At 59.3% G+C, this 18,857-nt stretch overlaps 1 protein-coding gene across 1 annotated transcript; it reads left to right on the top strand.

The window, feature by feature from the left end:
* Positions 1 to 6: 6 nt before the first annotated feature.
* On the top strand, positions 7 to 18,851 carry PLEKHA6 (pleckstrin homology domain containing A6). The gene is given in 27 exon segments (XM_010724226.1): positions 7 to 391; positions 2,065 to 2,145; positions 2,273 to 2,393; positions 2,493 to 2,597; positions 2,686 to 2,758; positions 3,226 to 3,326; positions 5,499 to 5,614; positions 5,818 to 6,166; positions 6,169 to 6,308; positions 6,599 to 7,103; positions 7,479 to 7,565; positions 8,357 to 8,410; positions 9,985 to 10,065; positions 11,153 to 11,224; positions 11,513 to 11,593; positions 11,854 to 12,003; positions 12,124 to 12,219; positions 12,609 to 12,720; positions 12,836 to 12,975; positions 14,783 to 14,906; positions 15,072 to 15,181; positions 15,445 to 15,627; positions 15,779 to 15,943; positions 16,168 to 16,301; positions 16,380 to 16,522; positions 17,081 to 17,204; positions 17,563 to 18,851. Coding segments are annotated over 26 exon segments (3,471 nt in total). The 5' UTR covers positions 7 to 359; the 3' UTR covers positions 17,197 to 17,204; positions 17,563 to 18,851.
* Positions 18,852 to 18,857: the final 6 nt, after the last annotated feature.

The following is an 18,857-nucleotide window of genomic DNA, read 5'->3' as shown; positions in this document are numbered from 1 at the left end:
TCTGCGCTGCCCTTCGCTTCTCCTCTGCTCGGGGACGCGAACGGGAGCCGCGAGTCTGTCCCCGCTTTGCTGCCTCGCCAAGCCGCACCGCATCGGGGCTGCCAGCGCCCGCGGGAGCCGCTCTCTGAGCTCCACCGCTGCCACCGTGGGAAACACCGATGCCACGGCGCGGATTGGCGCAGCTGGGAAAGGACACCGAGCCCCACCGCGCGCTGCCGGTGTCCCCCTGCCCGTGCGGCACCGCCGTGCCCGGGGCACGCGTGGCGTAAGCGGTCGTTGGGTGGCACGGGACCTGCCTTGCCCGCTGCTGCCATGGTGGGAGCCGGCAGCCGGCGCTGAGCTCGGAGGGCCACGGCATCATGCTGAAGTTTCGGGCGGATCGGAGGGTGAGGTAGGAACCCCCGGGGTGGGCAGGGGGAGGTCGGGTGGTGCGGAGGTGGTGGCGGTGGCTGGGAGACCCTCAGCCAGGGCAAGGACTGCTGCATTGCAGTGCTTGGGAGGCGATGTGAACTCGGAGTTTCTGGAGCAGGGTCAGCCGAGACAGATGGTTTTGGGGGGGGTAAGGAGCTTCTCTCGTGTTTCTGAGGCCTGGGGGTGGGAACGGCACAGGGAGGGAGCGTGAGTGCCTGGGTTGGTGCTGGGTGGAGGCACAGGGGCTGTGATGCTGGGTAGGCAGCTTGGCCTGGGGCAGAGCTCAGCCTTTGGGCAGAGAAACCCACAGCAGTGCGTGGGTGGTGAGCAGGGCTGGGGACTTGGGGGACCTGGGGGATGTGCTCAGTGGAGGCTTGGTGGTACCGGTGGCTCAGGGCAGCCCCTACTATGCAGGGCTGAGGATCAGGGTGCTGCTTGCTCACTGCGTGCACCCTCCCTCTGTGTCAGCATCGCGAGCTGCCCTGTCACTGCTGTGCTGTGGCTCTCCAAACTGGGGAGAAACATGGAAGAAAGCCCTTTTGGTGCCTTCAGAGCTGGGAGCAGGGGTTGGGGACACTGCCTCTGCAGAGGACTCACATCAGGTGTGCTGGCGGCACAGAAAAGCCCAGCGCCAGGGGAGCAGGTGCTGCCCTCGCCGCAGGTTGCAGAGATTTTTAGGATAACCCCCAGCAAAGGGGAGAGCAGAGCTGGGTTCAGGACCAGGGTGGGACCTGCATGGGGGCAGCTTCCAGCAGGGCTCTTTTTGGCAGAAAGCAGTGACTATCCCTGAGCCTGGCTGCAGCCCAGCCTCGGGGTGAAGCGTGCATGGATGGGATGGTCTTGGCAGACGTCTTCTTGCTCAAACTTCCCCTGTTTTGCTGACACTCAGCTCTTCGGCAGTATGATGGGCTGTTTGCACGCTGTCTTCATGGGTGGCCATAGGCAGCCGTGACCCCATCCCCAGCAGTTTTGGGGGACTGTCACCAAGAGGGGGTCCTTTGCACCCCCTGTTGCAAAGCAAACTTCCCAGGAGGATGTGGCAGCCCTCACCCAACACGAGGCAGCTGTGCTGCATTTTGGGCTCAGCTGGCTGCCAAAACCTCACCTGGGGATCTGCTGAGAGCCCCTCACACACACCAGCAGTGGGGCCAAGTGCTTTGTGGCCCTGGCATTGTGGCAAATAGCTCTGAAACCAGTGAGCCCAAGCAGAGGATGTGACGTCGGCGTTGTTGCTTTCAGCTCAGCCCAGGCTGAGCCGCGGCTGCTGCTCCTGCAGCGATTTATTCTGACAGCTGGGGGGGGGGTTATGGAAATGTCTCACCACGCGACAGCCAGTGCTGTGTGATGTGTCCAGCAGAAGTAATGAGGTCTCAGCTGGCAGAGACCTCATTCCGGCTGTTGGCGAGGCGAGTGCAATCTGGGAAGCGCAGGTGAAAGGCGGTGCAAATGATGCAAAAAGCACAACAAAGCTCTGGTGCCGGAGCAGCAGAACGGTGCTAAAAGCAAAGCGATTTGGGGAGTGAGCAGGGATGGATGGAGCTCTCTGCTTTGCACAGGAGGGTGGGCAGCACCTCGCTGGGTTTCTATGCACCCTTGGACCCCATCCTCCCCCTTCCTGGGTGCTAACAGAGCCCACTGCATTGTGTCTTGCAGCCACAATGAAAGGCGGAACACCTTCCTGCACCCAGTGACGGGACAATTCCCAGAAGAAAACTCAAGATTAGACTTGCAAAAGTAGGTTGGCTCCCACCTCCCTTTGGTTTCAGGACCAGGGTGGGCTGCGGGATAGGGAAACATCGCCCGGGGGGGAGAGGGGAATGTGGAAACACAGCCATACTGACAGCCCCATCTGTGCCAACAGGCCGACCTTGGACATGTCAAGCAAAGCAGGCAGCAAGCGCCCGGCGAACAGCAGCAGCAGCAGCGAGCCCTCCAACCACACCATGGTGACAGAGGTGGCTCCGGAGCGGCCCGGAGGCCGGGTGCGTGCCCAGCTCCACGTGGCACAGAAGGCAACAACGGAGCAGATGGGAAGCGTGGGTCCCCCCCGGGCACTGAGCTCATCCTCTCCTCCTCTGCAGGCGTCGCGCTCCTCCCGTAAGGGCATCGCCTTCGGGAAGCGCTCCAACTCCATGAAGAGAAACCCCAACGCCGCCGTCACCAAAAGCGGTTGGCTTTACAAGCAGGTGCCCCAACCCTGCCGTGCTCCATCCCAAGGGAGTGCTCCTCCCAACGGGTGCGTGCTGCCAGCAGCTCACTGCTACTCTCTTGCAGGCCAGCTCGGGGGTGAAGCAGTGGAACAAGCGCTGGTTTGTGCTGGTGGACCGCTGCCTCTTCTACTACAAAGGTACAACGTTTGTGGGTGTTGTTTTTACAAGTGCTCACTTTTGTGGGTGCTCACTTTTGTGGGTGCACCCTTTTGTGAGTGTTTTTGCTTCGGCAGGTGCTTGCTTTTCGCGGCTGCGTGCTTTTGTGGGTGTTTGTGCTTTTTGCAGGTGTTTTTGCTCTTTGCAGGTGCTTGCTTTTTTGCGGGTGCTCACGTTTATGGGTGCTTGCTCCTGTGGGTGCTCACCATGCTGGGGCACTGAGGGGTTAATGCCCTTCGCCCGCCTCCTGGCAGCTCACTCAGCTCAGCTCTCCTTGGCAGCCGAGGGCGAGCATGAATTATTGAGCAGGTTGGCGTGCCGAGCAGCGGCACTGCTTGCAGGGGAGGGCGAAGCAACAGGAAGGCAGCGCATTGCCACAGGTGGGCTGCTCACCATGCATGCCTGCTGGGTCCCACCTTGCCTCTAAACGCCCCTGTTTGCCCACCAGATGAGAAGGAGGAAAGCATTCTGGGCAGCATCCCACTGCTCAGCTTCCGCGTGGCAGCCGTGCAGCCCTCTGACAACATCAGCAGGAAGCACACCTTTAAGGTGAGTGTGGGGCCGTGTGGGGCTTGGGAGTGGGAGGGCTGATGCTGGTGGGATCCCTGCTGTGCTCTCCTCTCGCTTTCTTGGTGGTGGGGCATGGAGCAGAGCCCAACTGTGGAGAGGGGAACTGCTGGAATCCCCTGGGATGAGCTGGGGAAACTGAGGCATGAGGGGGGCAAAGCGGCATCACCTCCCACTGGGTGGGCTGGGAATGCTTTCCCCTCCAAGCCCTGCTCCCATCCTGCCCATTCCAGTGGCATTTCTCGGCAGAGCTCTTTCTATCAGGCACAGAGCATCCCCAGCTCCGTTTTTTTGGCTTGCTTTGACTGGTGCATTAGTTGCTGCTCATCAGCCCTCCCTGCCGTGGATGTAGGAGGGGAGAGCTGGAAGGCAGAGGATGGCTGTCCCACATTTGTCTCTGAGCAGACCCCATTTGTCCCCTCCACAGTGGCACTCACACAGCACTGGTGGGTACCAGTGCGCACCTTGGGGCACTGCCACCCCTGCTGCCATGGTTCCCGAGCACCTCCTTGGTGCCTTGATGCACAGCCTGACTTGTGCAAAGCCAAGCTCACACATTCCTGCTCGTGAGCTCCACAGCCCCATCCCTGCACCTCTGCACTCCCTCAGTGCGTGTGCACCCAGACAGACCCATCCATCAGTAGAAATACTGAGCCAACCCCCAGTGCTGGAGCTGGGGTTAGGGCACTGCAGCCCTCACTTCTGCACACAGGGTTTCCCATCCATGAGCAATGCACATTGCCAGCTGTGGGCTCCAGCACCTCAAGTACTGCTCTAAGTTCACTGTGGGGATGCTTTTGCAATCTGAAGGGCATGTTTTTTTAGCTGTCACCCTGAAACCCAGAGCAAGCATGGCTTAGGGTGAGTGCTTGTAAGCAGTGATTACCATGTGCCCATGCCCAGAAAGCTGGTGTCTGTCTATCTGTCTGTGTTGCGAGCAGAACAATGTCCCAGACGTGGCTTGTGATGTGGTTGGGGAGGAGCCCTGGAGGGCTGATATTCACCAGCTGAGCTCTAAGGACGAGGGGCTGTGTTTTTATGGGCACTTGGGGGTGCCCGTGGATGGCTTTGTCCCATCCCTGGAGGTGCCAGATATCATGGATGGAACCCTGGGCAGCCTGAGCCGGGGGAAGCAGCCTGCCCGTAGCACGGATGATCTCCAACCCAACCACACTATGGTTATCTGATTCCTGGGGACCCTCCCACCATGCTCAACACACACCCGAACATCCCAAAGCTGCGGTGTCACAGGGATCCCCCACCACCTCCAGGGCTGAGCAGCCCCCAAACCAAAGCGAGGGCTGCGCCCGCGCTCCCCCCGCTGCGCTTTGACCCCATCTCTGTGTTTCCTCCTCTCTCCGTGGGCGAGGATCCCCCAGGGCAGGAGGTCTCCGCGCTCCCGTCAGCCAAGCCAGCACCCAGCATAGGTACATCAGCTTGTGTTATGGGTGCATGCAGAGGGTGAGGGGCTGCATGCTTTGCTCACCCCGCTCCCACTAACCTGGGGAGGAATTGGTTTGGTTTGAGCACTTGTTCAAAGCTCTCGAGCTCTACGAGGGCTGGAGGGACCAGGCAGGAGGCATCCCTGTCCCCAAGTGGAAACCCCAAACGGAAACCCAAGGGAAGGTTCTAATCAGAACCTCCTTTTATTTTTGGTTAATTAAAATGATAAAAATTGAACCCTGAAGGTCTTCAGGAGGAAAAATCTGCTTTTTTTCCATTTCTTCCTCCTTGTTGCCTCCTGTTCCTCTCCAGAGAGGGGGAAGGTGGTTGCTTCAAGAAGGCCCAGGGCAACCAACTGTCTACAGCACAGGGTGGGATGTGGGCATGGAAAATGAACCCAAAGTGAACTTTTTCCCCCTAAAACATTGTGTGAACCAACAAGCCACCTTCCCTCTCATCCTGCATGAAGGGTAACACTTGGACTGGCTGGGGGTGAGGGCATCACAGTGAACCTTCCTCACACCCAGTGCTGTGAGGATGCTCCTGGGAAGGGAAGGACGGAGCACTGCAGCACCAGGAGCTCTTGCCAAGCAGGAGATGGAGCTCACACCTCCTGTCTGTCTCTCTCCCCACTTCTCTGCCTTCCTGCAGGTGACAGTGTGCTGGGTGGAGGAGGTGCCGGCGAGTAACGAACAGTCCCTGTCTCCCCAGGCCGAGCACGCCGGCATCCGGACGTACTTCTTCAGTGCTGAGAACACAGAGGAGCAGGAATCCTGGATCCAAGCCATGGGCGAAGCTGCCCGGGTGCAGATCCCCCCAACCCAGAGGTCAGAGCGTTGTCCCTGTCGCACAGGGCTGGAGACGCTCCTCTGCCTCTTGGGAATGGGGTGGGGGAGCATGGGAGCAGAATGGAACTGGGGAGCATCAGCATCCCGCTGAGGCTGTGGGAAGAGGGTTGGGATGTTGACAGCCATCCTGAGGGCATTATGAAAGAAATGTAATGCTCTGCTTGCATCTCCATGCCCTGCAGACACGAGAAGACGGATTCTGAGAACATCCCCCCCAGCAAACACCACCACCACCATCGTAATACTGTGCACAACGAGCACCCCAAAGCTGACCCCAACGCCAAGACCCGGGGTGAAGGCGACGGCCGTGGCTCAGAGAAACTCGAGAGGAAACCAGAGAGGATGGAGAGCAAGAAGGAACCCTTGGCCAAAGCCAACGGAATCGCCGGGCAAGAGATACCCTCCGAGCCTGGCAGCCCTTACCCTGAAGCACCGCGGGTGCCGATGAGCACAGAGCGGCCGCCCCAACCCAACGGTTGGCCCTACACATCCCCCAGCCGCCCTGGCAGCACTGCCTACCCCCCACCCGACTGGGGAGGAGCGCTGCCCATCGCCGCAGCTTCGCCCCCCGCACCAACCCCGAGAAAATCGCGCAGCGTAAGAGCTCCATGACGCAGCTGCAGCAGTGGGTGAACCTGCGCCGGGGCAACGTGCCCCCAGAGGAGCTGCGCAGGTAAGAGCTGGGAGGTCCGGTGGGGGCTCTGGATGTTCTCCTTTTCTCCAGGGTGATGTTCTGGGAATATTTAGCCTTTTTCCACCTATTATATCTCCTTTTGGGTGTCTACAAATCACGTTGACTCCAAGCTGTAGGATATCCCAAAAACCAAGCAGGGTGGGTTTTGGAGGGGATCACCTCGTAGTCCCCAGGACGAGGGACACCAGTCAGCTTTCCAACGCTGCTTGCTCTAAGGGTATTCTTGCCTATTGTGACCACTCAGTTCTCACTCCTCTCTTCCCTTCCAGCCCCACCAGGTTTTACCCTGTGTCTCGCCGGGTGCCCGACTACTACCCTTCCTACTCACCCCAGTACCCTGAGGACTATCAATACTACCCACCCGGCGTGCGCCCCGACAGCATCTGCTCCATGCCTGCCTACGAGCGGGTCAGCCCTCCCTGGGCACTGGACAACAAGCGGCATTCCTTCCGCAACGGGGGCCCCTACCAGCTCCAGGAATGGAAGGAGCACCCCGGCTTTGGCCGGCAGGATGTTCCGGTCTGGCTCCCTGGTAGGCAGCCGACTTATTTCGATGAGGTGGATGCTGCCTCAGGGTCGCTGCGGAGGATGTCGCTGCAGCCCCGCTCCCGCTCCGTGCCCCGCTCGCCCAGCCAGGGATCCTACAGCCACACGCGGGTGTACTCCCCGGTGCGCTCTCCCAGCGCTCGCTTCGAGCGGCTGCCGCCCCGTGGAGAGGAGATTTATGTCGACCCCGGCACCTTCATGATGAGGAGATCCATCAGTTCTCCCAAGGTAAGTGCTGGGGTGTGCCAGGGTGGAGGGGAGCCTGGTTGAGGGCTGTAGAGTGGGGATGCTGCCAGCGCAGCTTGTCCCCTCTGCATGCATGTGTTGGCCTCAAGGTGCCACCAAGTCCTTGATGTGCAGCTTTAGGTCCTCTCTTAGGACCTCCATGAGCAAGGCAGTCCCAAGTGGGGCAGCTGGTGCTCCTGCATGTCTGCTGCACTGCTAAAAGCCAGCCCTGACCCTGCTGCATGGCTGGGCTCTGCGCAGAGGGGAGCAATCTGCCCCAGTTTGCAGCAGTGCAGCATAGAAAAGAGGGGATACAGGGAGAGACCACGTACCCCTCACCTGTCCATGGGGTTTGATGGTGGTCTCCTCTCTCCTCAGTACGACTACCTGGGTGACAGGCGGCCCATTCCTGCAGGAATGTACCCCTACCACTACCCCGCATCCCCCACGGTCCACGACAAGATGGTACGTATGCTGTCAATGTCAACGGGCTGAGCTTTGGGGCTCACAGCCAGGGGGTTCACAGCCATGTGCTCCTCGCTGCCCTCGGCCCCATGGAACGGGGTGCAGGGTCTGTTGTGGGGCACAGCTCACCCTGCCTCGGATGGGTGAGAAGGAAACGGCTGCTCCACGAGGGTTGGAGATGGGTCGCAATGGGGCAAGTTGGGACCGTGGAGCTTGGACTGATGCCTCTGGTCCCTCCTGGCCAAGCTTTATGTAAAGCCCCTGGCCCTATGCTGGGTTTGAGGATGCACTGAAACACCCTTGCGCCCCTCTATGCTCTGCGATGCCCATCTTGTCACTGCTCCCCTGGGGCTGGGGTGAGGCTGGTGTGCTCCCTGCACCTCTCCTGTCCTTGTACCTCACTTTGGGCTGCTGCTGCTGCTTGTCCCTGAATGGTGTTTTTTCTCCTCGATCGTGGAGCTGGACCTGAAGTTCACATAGTGCAGCACAGCCCTGAAACTTCATGGCAGGAGCAGCCACTGCAGGAGGGAAAAGCAAAAATTTTCATCAGCTGTCCATGCTGCCATCCATCCTCACCAACAAGAGATGTAGGGACAGTGAACAAAGCCCCAGCATAGAGAGAGGGACCTGCATCATCCGCAGCCCTCCTCGCTTTGGGCAGAGGAGGTGGCACTTTGCTTCCCCAACCGAGGGGTCTTTGCATTTCTGCAGCCTTCACCTAACCGCTTTGCTTCTTCTTTTATATGTTTTGTGTGTTCGTTTCTTGCCGCATGCCTGCTGGCTCCGGGTAGGATGAACTTTTAGACCTTCAGTTGCAAAGAAACCTAGAGTATTTGGACCAGCAGGTAGGCAGAGCTGGCTGCAAGCCTCACGCTGCTTACATCCCCATGTGCCCCATCCCAGCAGAGTCCCCGTCCCTCTCAGTGCAGCATCTCGTCCCCTAACATCCATCCTCACCCTTCTTGGCACTAAAGCAGCACGTGTCATCTTTGGTTTGCTTCCTCCATCCTCCCCCTCCGTAGGGTTGTTCATTGCTTGGCAGAAAACCACCCCTGACAGTGTCTTCTGTGTGGTGTGCTGGAGCCGAGGGGCAATGGGAGGAGATCCCTGGGTCTGGGGGTGCCTACAGCATCAGTGCTGCAGAAATGGTGGCCCAGGGCTGGGCACAGCACATGGCACCCATAGGCACAGAGGCGCTGGGGGCTCGCCCAGCATCCACACTGTGCTGCAGGGGGAGGAAGGCCAGCACGGTGCTTTGGTGATACGCTCACCATGCGCATCTTCTAAAGGTGGCTAGGGGTGGGATGCAGAGCTGGGATTGGGTGACCGGCCCTGAAGCGACAGCTCTGAAGTTTGGCATGCTGTGGGGTGTTTGGAGGAAAGCCGTGAGCTGACCTCATTCTGGAAGCAGGGTGAGGGAGAGCCTTGGGGACAGCTGTGGGAGTGGTGGGGTGGGAACCGCCGGCACCAGCTGCCACCAATGCGGGGTCTGAAGCCATCGGCTGTTGCTGCCGCCTGGTGCTCGCTGCAGGAGCCGGGTTTGCACTGAGGGAGCTGCTCCAGTACAATCTCATTAGTCTGTGAATCCCCATCGGTGCAGCAATCACCGAGATCTGTGTCTGCCTTGGAGCAGAGCCAGGGACACGCAGGAGCAGTCGGTGCAATAAAAACTCTCTGGATTATTTCAACGCCGTCGGCAGCAACGCTCCCTCACCGAAGCACTTTAAAATGCTCCCTAAAAAGGCTTTCCATCTCCTCCTCCTCTCCTGCTGACCTCTAATTCAGGGCAGCGCTGCCAAGTAGCTCTTTTAAAACAATTCGCTGCTTTATTTTCCCTCTCTGCGTTTATCCAGAGAGCCGTGATGTGTCACCTGTCGGCTCCCTTGGCTGCACCCCAATTGGTGCTGCTCCCTTGCGGGCTCTGCTCCTGGATCTGTGCTGCGAGGGCATCGTCAGCTCTGTCTGCAGCACTCACATGTAACATATCCCCATGGGAGCACCCAGCTCTGCTGCTTGAAGCCACCAAGCTGGAACGGGGGACACAGCTGTCCCCATCCCCACCTGAGCAGGACCATCCCTCTGCTACGAGGGCAGGACACAGAGCTGTTTGTTGGCCTGACCTGTCTGTCTGTCTGCTGGGGCCGTGCAGTGTGTTGCAGCAGTGGGCATCGTGCAAACTTGTGTCTGTGCGTGCGGTTTGCTGCCCAGCCTAGGCTGGGTTCAATTTGTTTTCATCCCCAACAAAGCTTTCAGCTCCTGGGGTGATCTCAGCCTGGGACAGCTGTCTCCTGGTGGCTCGAGCCCTTGGGACATCTCTTGGAGGTGGCACCTTGCAGCACAATGCTCTGAGGGCTCCTGGCCAGCACTGCGCCCTCACCTCTCCGCTGACCTCTGACATTTCCTTCCCTGTCTGTCGCAGATGAGCGAGAGCGAAACCCTGATCAGTATGGTGAACAGGATGGTGGAGAGCTCCTCTCCTAGGGCTCAGCTCTACATGCAAGTAAGCCTTGCTAATGCCCGTGCATGGCAGGCCACGCCAGCCGCCCCATGCCATCCCCGAGGTCACCTCCTGCCATTCTGCTCATGCAAACTCCAGCATCCATGCAGTGCTGGCACATCACGCTCTGGGGGTCCCGCTCCTCCATCCCAGGCTTTGCTAAATCCATCCATGAGCCATTCCAGCCCTGTAAATCCTTGTGGTCCTGTGAGCACAAGGTGGGGAAGCAGCGGTCCTGAGCGCTCCATCTGTGTCCGGGCACTTTTGTGTATCAGTGTGAACAGAAGGTGGATCTGGAGGAGCCCAGCCCAAGGATCTGCAACCAAAAAAACATCTGAGAGAGGATGCAGCCCATGCACATGGCTGCTCTTCTCCTGCCTGGAGATGGGACAGACTGCAAAAGCCTGGGGAACTCTGTGCTGATGGGTGCGGCTCAGAGTGCTGATGCCCTATGAGGAGGGGAGGGTGTGTGGTCCCATCCCTGTGCAGCAGGGATGTGCTTCAGGGTGAAGCTGGAGCTGTTGTGATGCCTTTGTTGGCTGAGCTCTGTGCAGAATCTGCATCCACCAGGTTCTGGCATTTCCCAAATTCTGGGTCTGTTAAGCATTGTCCTGTGGTTTTAAATCACTCTGAAGTAGCATCTAGCTTTCTAGCAATAATGATCTCCTTCTTCCTATCTTATGCCTTTCATCTCGAGGTCTTGGAGGCATTTAATTGGTGAGGTGCCATTAGTAATTTAGATTTCCAGGAAAGGCAAATGACTCACAGTAAAGCTGGATGGTAAACAGGTCCTGATGCAGCAGCTGATTTATAGGCGCTCTGACTCCACTCAGTGGGATTACAGCTTAATCTCGCTGCCTTCATTTCCCTGCCCATGGAACGGTGGCAGTTGTACACCAGGCAGTTAATGAGTCACGAGACATCTCTTGGCGTCAGGCAGAGCTTGGCTCGGTGCTGCTCACCCAGCCCACGGCACTGGGGTTGGCACTGGGGCTTCCCAGGGCTGGGGCAGAGGGGCTGCTCCTCCCTGCAGGGTTCCTGGCAGCCCCTGAGACCCCAGAGCCAGGCTGACCCCATGCTCTGCTTGCAGGTGACGACACCTTTCCCAGATGCCTACAGGGAGACCCTGCATGCCTACAAGATAAGCGAGCAAGACACTGATGTAAGAGCAAATGTCCGTGCTGCATGTTCTCAGTCTGTCCCGTGCTATTGCCTCTGTCCTTATGCCCCCTGTTTCCTGCAGGCTGAAACCCACACATTGTCCCATCAAAGCAATGCCATGTTCTATGCCCTGGCTGCATCCTTTCCCTCCTAGAGAGAAATCAGCCCACTCTTGTCCCTCCTCTTGGCCCTGGTTGAGCATGGATCTGTTTGCACAGGTGCCTGGAGCATCCCACAGCCCATTTCTGGGTTCTCACCCTTCCCTTTCTCTTTTTCTTGCCGGGAACAGAAGCTGCTGGGGAAGCTCTGTGAGCAGAACAAAGTGCTGCGGGAGCAGGAGAGGCTGGTGCAGCAGCTCCGAGCAGAGAAGGTTCGTGGTGCGCGTGGTTCTGCGTGATGCTGCTGCAACACCAAGTGCCACAGGGCTGAGTGCATTTGGGGATAAACCCCACTGCAAGGCAATGGGGATGGCAAGGAAATGGCACGTCCTGCTTTCCTGGTGTTCATCTGTGGGCTGGGGGAGATGTTGTACTCATGTCGTGGTCCCATGCATTCATGGCCCATTGAGAAGGGAGGAAGCAACTCCTGCACCAGGATGCTCACAGCTGCAGCACCTCTTGTTCCCCTCAGGAGAGTCTGGAGAGTGCCCTGATGGGGACACACCAGGAGCTGGAGATGTTTGGGAGCCAGCCCGCCTACCCTGAGAAGCTGCTGCACAAGAAGGAGTCTCTGCAGAACCAGCTCATCAACATCCGCGTGGAGCTGTCGCAGGCCAGCACGGTAATGGTGCTGCTCTGCACTCCCTGTCCCCACCCATCCGTCCCTAATGCACGGAGCACCCAGCAGAGCTTGCACTGAGGGGCAAATCCACCAACCCAATCCCCCTAACTCACTCCACAGGCCTTGGCCAACAGCACGGCTGAGTATGAGACCCTGGAGAGCGAGGTGTCTGCCCTGCACGACGACCTCTGGGAGCAGCTGAACCTGGATATCCAAGTGAGCGTCCCATGTTGTCCCCAGTCCCATGCAGGTGGAGGCCACCTGGTTCCTCTGCTGTGAGCTAATTTGCAAGCAGCTGCTGGTGCTCAGCGTCCTGCTTTGACCTTGCCTAGCAGCACGCAGGTGCTGATGAGGGTGTTTTGCCTTGGGTGCTGATGAGGGGCTGCACGGGGCCAGGGGGTTCCACCAGCTCCACCCCAGCCTGCAGCTCCCTGTGGGATTTGAGCTGTGGGTGCGATGGCTCAGCCCCCCCAGGGCTGTGTCTGTCCCAGCTGAACACCTCAGGCCCCGTCGCTGGGATGCAGCCAGGATGGGATGCGCAGGGCTGGGTGTGGGGCTGGTGGCAGCAGGGGCTGCTCTGACCGCTGCCTTTCCCCCCTTCACAGAATGAAATGCTGAACAGGCAGATCCAGAAGGAGATTTGGCGGATCCAGGATGTGATGGAGGGGCTGAGGAAGAACAACCCATCCCGCGGCACCGACACTGCTAAGCACAGAGGTGAGATGGCTCTGTCCCAGCATGGCACAAAGCCCAGCATGGCACATCCCTGGTGACAGCACTTTTGAAGGCACTATGCCATGGTGCATGCACTTATTTCTGCTTTTCTCTGCAGTGGCCATTGGCCCCTCGGGCACCTACAGCTCCAACAGCCCTGCCAGCCCACTGAGCTCCGCCAGCCTCACCAGCCCCCTCAGCCCCTTCTCCCTCATCTCTGGCTCCCAGGGCTCGCCCACCAAGCCAGGTCCCAGCGAGGTGAGTGAGCCAGGATGTGCTTGGGGAGCCCTTTGTCACCATCAGGTCTTTCCTTGTCACTTTGCTCATGGGTTGGCCCAGCCTCCTTGCTCTCAGGTGATGGATGGGCACGTGGGGGGCTGCGGGGTCTCCTGGAGACATCTGAGTCTGCGCTCCTCACAAGGTATCGCAATCTTTGGGGTCCTACACCAAGACTTGCTCAGCTCTTTTTGCTCAAGGTCCGGCAGTGCTGAGCTCACCCACATCCTTGTGAAGTTGAGGGTGGAACGTGGGGACTCCCCACAGCTGTGCCAAGCAATGCTGATGTCTCCTGGGGGCTGACAGCTCCAGCCCTGCCTGACCCTACTGGGAGGTGGGAAACATCCCCTCTGCATGGGGATACCCGGCAGGCAGCAACTGCTGCGTTCCCTCCTCCTGCCTGGCCTTTCACTGTGTTTTGTCTCAATCTCTTTCTAACTCTCTTTTCCTTCCCATCTCTTAGTTTCTCTGCTCTCACGCCTAAATGCTCCTCTCCACCCCAGGAACCCGGCCCGCCTCGACCTCCCCTCCCCAAGTCGTACATCCCCCTGGAGCCTCCTCCGACCGTACCTCCACTCCCTAGCGAGAGCCGCCCCTGGCCGTACCCCACCTCCCCTTCCTGGCAGCGAGGCGGCGAGTCACAGAGGGGACAGGTACCAGAACCTCTCCAGGGCAGCCCCAAGAAGCATCCCTTCCCTCCATCCCTCCCTGTCTCCCTCCCCAAAGGCTGGTACCGGAGGATGGGGCTGCCCACAGAGGTGATGCTCGGGGGACAGCAACACGTGGCACTGCCTCTCCAAGGGGCACAGTGGGCAGGGTCCCCATGGTGGCTTCGCCATGTCCTCTCCAAGTCCCCTGTGCTGGTCCACATGCTTAGGACAGGGACAGGCTCCTCCTGGGCAGCTGCAGGAGATGCAAATCTGCTGCAGCCTCTCTGCTTTCCTCTGCCCTGTCCTCTCTTGCTGTCCTTTCACTACCCGCTGTGCCAGGGGCTCAGCTGGCCTGGGTGACCACATGAGTACACTCAATCCTAAAGATCTCTGGTGACATTTCTGCCTGGGAATGAGACCATGTTTGTACTCTGGAAGACAGAAGCATCCCTGCGACTTGGTGGTCCTGAGAGGGGCTCAGGATGCATGCATGTGGGGCTGTGAAAACAGGGAATGTGCGAGTGGCACCTCCAGCATCCATGGAACAACAGAGTAACCACAGTCATGGTTGTGTTGATCTGTGTGGTGTAAAGTGTTGTTGGGGTGCATCATCTCCATGCAGAGTACAGGACAGCGGTGTGGGGTCACACTGCACTCTTCAGCCTCTCCCTGACCCCCTCCATCATGCTGGATCTGTTGCACTGTTACCAGGGGAGGACTCTGAAAGCAGACTTGGCTTACTCCCTGCTGCTGTCCTGTCCTACAGGGCCCCATTCCCTCCTGCACACAGGGGCTGGAGCTCAGCATTGGGCACCTCCATCCTGCAGTTCTTGGGTACCACCTCTGAGCCATGTCAGGACTGTCCCCCTGTAGACAGCTTGTCCCACACTGAACTGTGTCACCAGTACAGCGCTGAGTGCCTGGCCCCAATGAGTTTGGGTGAGAGCTGCGGAGCCCTCATAGCCCATGTCCCCACTGGTGGAGCTCATCTGGGGAGCACAGATACTGCCTAGACAAGTGGCTGTGTGTCCACCTGCTCCTGAGGCTGTGTGCCAACCCATGGCAGCGTGCTGTGCCCAGGCAGTGTGTGGCCACCCAGCAGAGCAGAGCCTCATCACAGACTCACTTTCTCCCCACAGCCCAAACCAAGCTTGGAGCAAAGCAAGAAGGAGACGCAGCGAGTGGCTGCCCCCGGCCCCACTGCTGAGGGGCTGCAGAGCTGGCAGGAGCAGGAGGCAGAGAAGCAAGCTGCCCTCAACAAAGGTAGGTGCCACCCAGTGGGTCCCCTTCAACAGGCTCACTGAGCTGCCTTGGCCGCGGGAAGCATTTGTACAACATGCTGCAGCTCTCTATCAGCTCCATGCACGGCCAGGACTCTGCTCTGCGTCCCCAGAGGGGCTCAGCTCCGTGTTTTGCTTTGTCCTGCAGTGGGCATTGTGCCGCCCCGAACCAAATCCCCGACGGAGGAGGAGGTGGTGCCCACCACAGGGATGCTGAGGAGGAGTGCCAGCGGCATGGCCAACGGGCTGGGCTCCCGGGTAGGGGCTGCTGAAGGGGGCTGGGCAGGGTGGGCAGTGCCAGGGGCTGGGCTGGCAGCTGGGGGCTCAGCAGTGCCGTCTGGAGAGGAGGGGGAACGCATCGCTGTGTCTCAGCATCTGGCTGGGAGACACCCAACAATTTGGGTGTCCCAGGAGCAGGCTGAGCGCAGCAGCCATCTGCAGAGTGATGCAGCACAGGTGGATGGGGCTGGATTCTGCTCCATTTGGGGGGGGGTGTGACAGTGGGACTGGGCTCTCCCCAGGAGAGGCCGAAGAGCGCTGTTTTTGCCAATGAGACAAAGGTGAAGATGAGCGTGGAGGAGCAGATTGACCGCATGAAACGCCACCAGAGCGGCTCCATGAAGGAGAAGCGGCGCAGCCTGCAGCTGCCTGGCAGCCAGCAGCCAGACACCCCTGGCACAAAGACACCCGCGTCCTACAAAGTGGTGAGTCCCTGCACCCGCACAGCTGGGTGCAAAGCAGGATTGGCTTTGTGGGGTGGGCTGAGGTCCCTGAAGGAGCAGAAGGGGCACTCGGGGCTGTGGCAGGGCACTGTTTGCTGGGTGTGGGGGCTCAGCAGGGCTGGGGTTCCCGCAGGTGCGCCGGCACCGCAGCATCCATGAGGTGGACATCTCTGACCTGGAGGCAGCGCTGCGGTCTGATGAACCTGGCAAGGTGCACGAGACACCCCGAGAGGAGATCGCCCGACTGCGTAAAATGGAGTTAGAGCCACAGCACTACGATGTGGACATCAACAAGGAGGTGAGGACAGGAGCTCCACGGAGATGTGGGCACGGTGTGTCCCCTTTGTTGGAGGATCAATCCAGCCTCTGCATTGTGTGGGGCCCTGGTGCTGGAGTGAGTGCTGCTTCCATGCCTGTGTCTGGTGTACTGGGAGCTGGGGGTGGTTGTGTGGGGAATGTGTGTGCTGGGGAGGGGATGGATGGGTCCCTGCTGAGCAGTGCTCAGCTCAGCCCTGCACCCAGTTATCCACGCCGGACAAAGTCCTCATCCCTGAGCGGTACATTGAACTGGAGCCTGACACACCACTCAGCCCCGAAGAAATGAAGGAGAAGCAAAAGAAGGTGGAAAGGATAAAAACCCTCATTGCCAAATCCAGGTGAGGTGCAACACACACACTGTGCGCCCCATTCCCAGCATCTGGGTGCATCCCCCTGAGCCAGCGCTGTCCCTGCAGCCTGCAGAATGTCATCCCCCTGGGTGAGGGTGAAGTGGACGCTCCCCAGGACCCCGAAACACAGCTGCAGGAGCAGGAGAAGAGGATAGAGATCTCATGTGCTCTGGCTGCTGAGGCATCCCGCCGGGGCCGCATGCTATCGGGTAAGGCATGGAGGGACACGAAGGGTCCGGGGCACACACCCACTGCCTGCCAGCCCTGCAGGAGGGGACTGCAGGTACCAGATGGGCAGAAGGAATTGCTGCAGTTTCAGTGAGTGGTTGATGGACCGGACAGGCAGCAAAGAAACGGGGGCTGTGCACAGAGAGAGCATCCTGCATTGCTGTAATGCAGCATCGTGCAGCAGCCAAGCCAGGTGATGCTTGTAGCTGCCAAGACAGCAGCACTGAGCACTGCAGAATGGAGTGCTCACCATCAAAAGGTGCCTACCCCCCATCCAAGGGAAGGAACCCAGTGCTCAGGGATGGGGAAGCACTGACCATGCCCAGTGGTGGCACACAGTACCTACAGCCTTGTCCAGGAGGAGCCCTGGGGGAGCTCACGTGTGCGTGCTGCAGCTGGGCAGTAGCTGCTCGCCCTGCTTCCTCCCTTCCTTCCTCTTGGTTTCCTCCCCTTGCTAACCTGCCCGCTGTGCTTCCTCCTCCCCTCTTGCTGCCCTCAGCTTGTGTTCTTCATGCCCTTCTCCCATTTCTTGTTTCCAGCTCAATGCGCTACCCCAAGCCCTCCCACCTCCCCAGCTTCCCCGACTCCACCGACCAACCCCCTCTCGTCTGAACCATCCCGGGTCGCCGACTGCAGCCATTTTATGCGTGTCTGAGCCATGAAGTAAGCACCTTTTCTCTTGTACTTCATCCCATCTTCTCCACCCAGGGATGGGTGGGGGGTGCCACTCCCCCCGGTGTCTTTTCCACCTGGCCTCCATCCATCGCTGCTTGCTCCAGCTAACACCTCCGAGCCACGTCAGCCCCGTCTCCTCCTATGGAACAAGTGCAGTGTCCTCTGTGGTGTGGGACCCAGCCAGGGACACCGGTGTGGGCAGGGGCTGAGCTGGCTGCTGCTCCCCAGGAGGTGTTGTTCCCCAGGAGGTGCTGGACGTGGGTTTGAGTTTGTGGGGTTTTACTCCAGGCTGCTCAGGGGGCATCTGCGGGGACCACAGCACTCAGCTCTGCTCCTCTCCCTCCAGCTCAAGCCCTGGCAGCCGCTGGTGCCATCAAGTCTCACGGGGCCACGTTCTAGTGCAGCACTACATGCGCCCTGGCTCGACACTGACCCTCTCTGCGCCATCGTTTTTGGTTCTCCTGGACCCCCTCCCTCCTTCCCATCGATGGCATCACCATTGGGCTGGATGAGCGGGGAGATGCAGCCCCAACGCTCTGCCCCATCCTGGAGGAGCTGTGCAGATGCCATAAGCGCCGTCCCCAAGGACTGGGGACACTGAGCTTCCACCCAGCACGGGGACACAGCTGTGTCGTCCTGGGTGCGTGGAGGGACATGTGCAGCTGGGACAGTCCTGGAGGAGTGCAGCATCCCTCAGCTCTCCGTGCATTGGTCACACGAAGGGGACCATCTCCAGTACGCGTGGTGCATTCTCCACGTGCATCTGTGCTCCTGGTTGTGCCCTGAAAGCTTTCAGCACCTTGCTGGAGGGAGGTGCCAGCCCCATCCCGTGGCTGCAGTGGGAACAGGGCACACGGAGAGGGGACAAAATGGGACACGGGTGTCCCGGGGGCCGGGATGGTGAGGGCTGCCCAGCACAGAGCCATGGGCATGGAGCAGCAGGTGCAGGCAGGGACTGGGGATGTGGGGAAGGAGCAGAGGAACGGAGCAGAGTCGATGGGCCAAGCAGCAATCTGCAGGATGGATGGGGATGGTGACAAGGAAGGGACCGGGCTGGAGCCATGAATGCTTCCAGGTGGTAGCAACGCTTTGCTCATGGTCACCTCTGTCACAGCACAAGTGGCCCAGCAGGAATTAATTCCATGGGGCTGCACACATGCAGCTCTCCCCGGGCAGCCTTCTGTGCTGGAGGAGGGATTCCTTCTCCCGCAGCACCGGGGATGGATGTGGGGACAGGAGGGGGCACCTCAGCTGCGCAGCATGGACTGGATCCCTCCGGTCTCACCACACACCGTTGCATTCCAACCACGTCAGCTTGCTCATTTCTCCTACTGCAAGCTTATCCTTTATTTCAGTTTATTTTCGCTTTCCAAACGGAGGAAAAAAACGCTGTTTCTGCCTGAAAACACAGCACCGTGGGAGGGGGAGGGGGGGGTTGGGGGGCAGAGGTGGGGGTTGGGTGGTGTCCCCATGGCTGGATCCCGATGTGTCGCCCCCTCTGCATCCCACCCCCCCCCACTCTTAGCAATACTCATAGGATCCCAGGAACCCCACTCCCCCTCCTCCTGCAGCCCCCTTAGCTCATAAAGCTGGCCCTTTATTTTGCTATTACATGCCTTAATATATGTTTTATGGAGAATT

Source organism: Meleagris gallopavo, chromosome 28 (assembly GCF_000146605.3).
Source record: "Meleagris gallopavo isolate NT-WF06-2002-E0010 breed Aviagen turkey brand Nicholas breeding stock chromosome 28, Turkey_5.1, whole genome shotgun sequence".
In the NCBI taxonomy this organism is placed as follows: Eukaryota; Metazoa; Chordata; class Aves; order Galliformes; family Phasianidae; genus Meleagris; species Meleagris gallopavo.
Note: the sequence above shows the minus strand (reverse complement) of the source record. Positions and strands in the feature narration are given on the sequence as shown.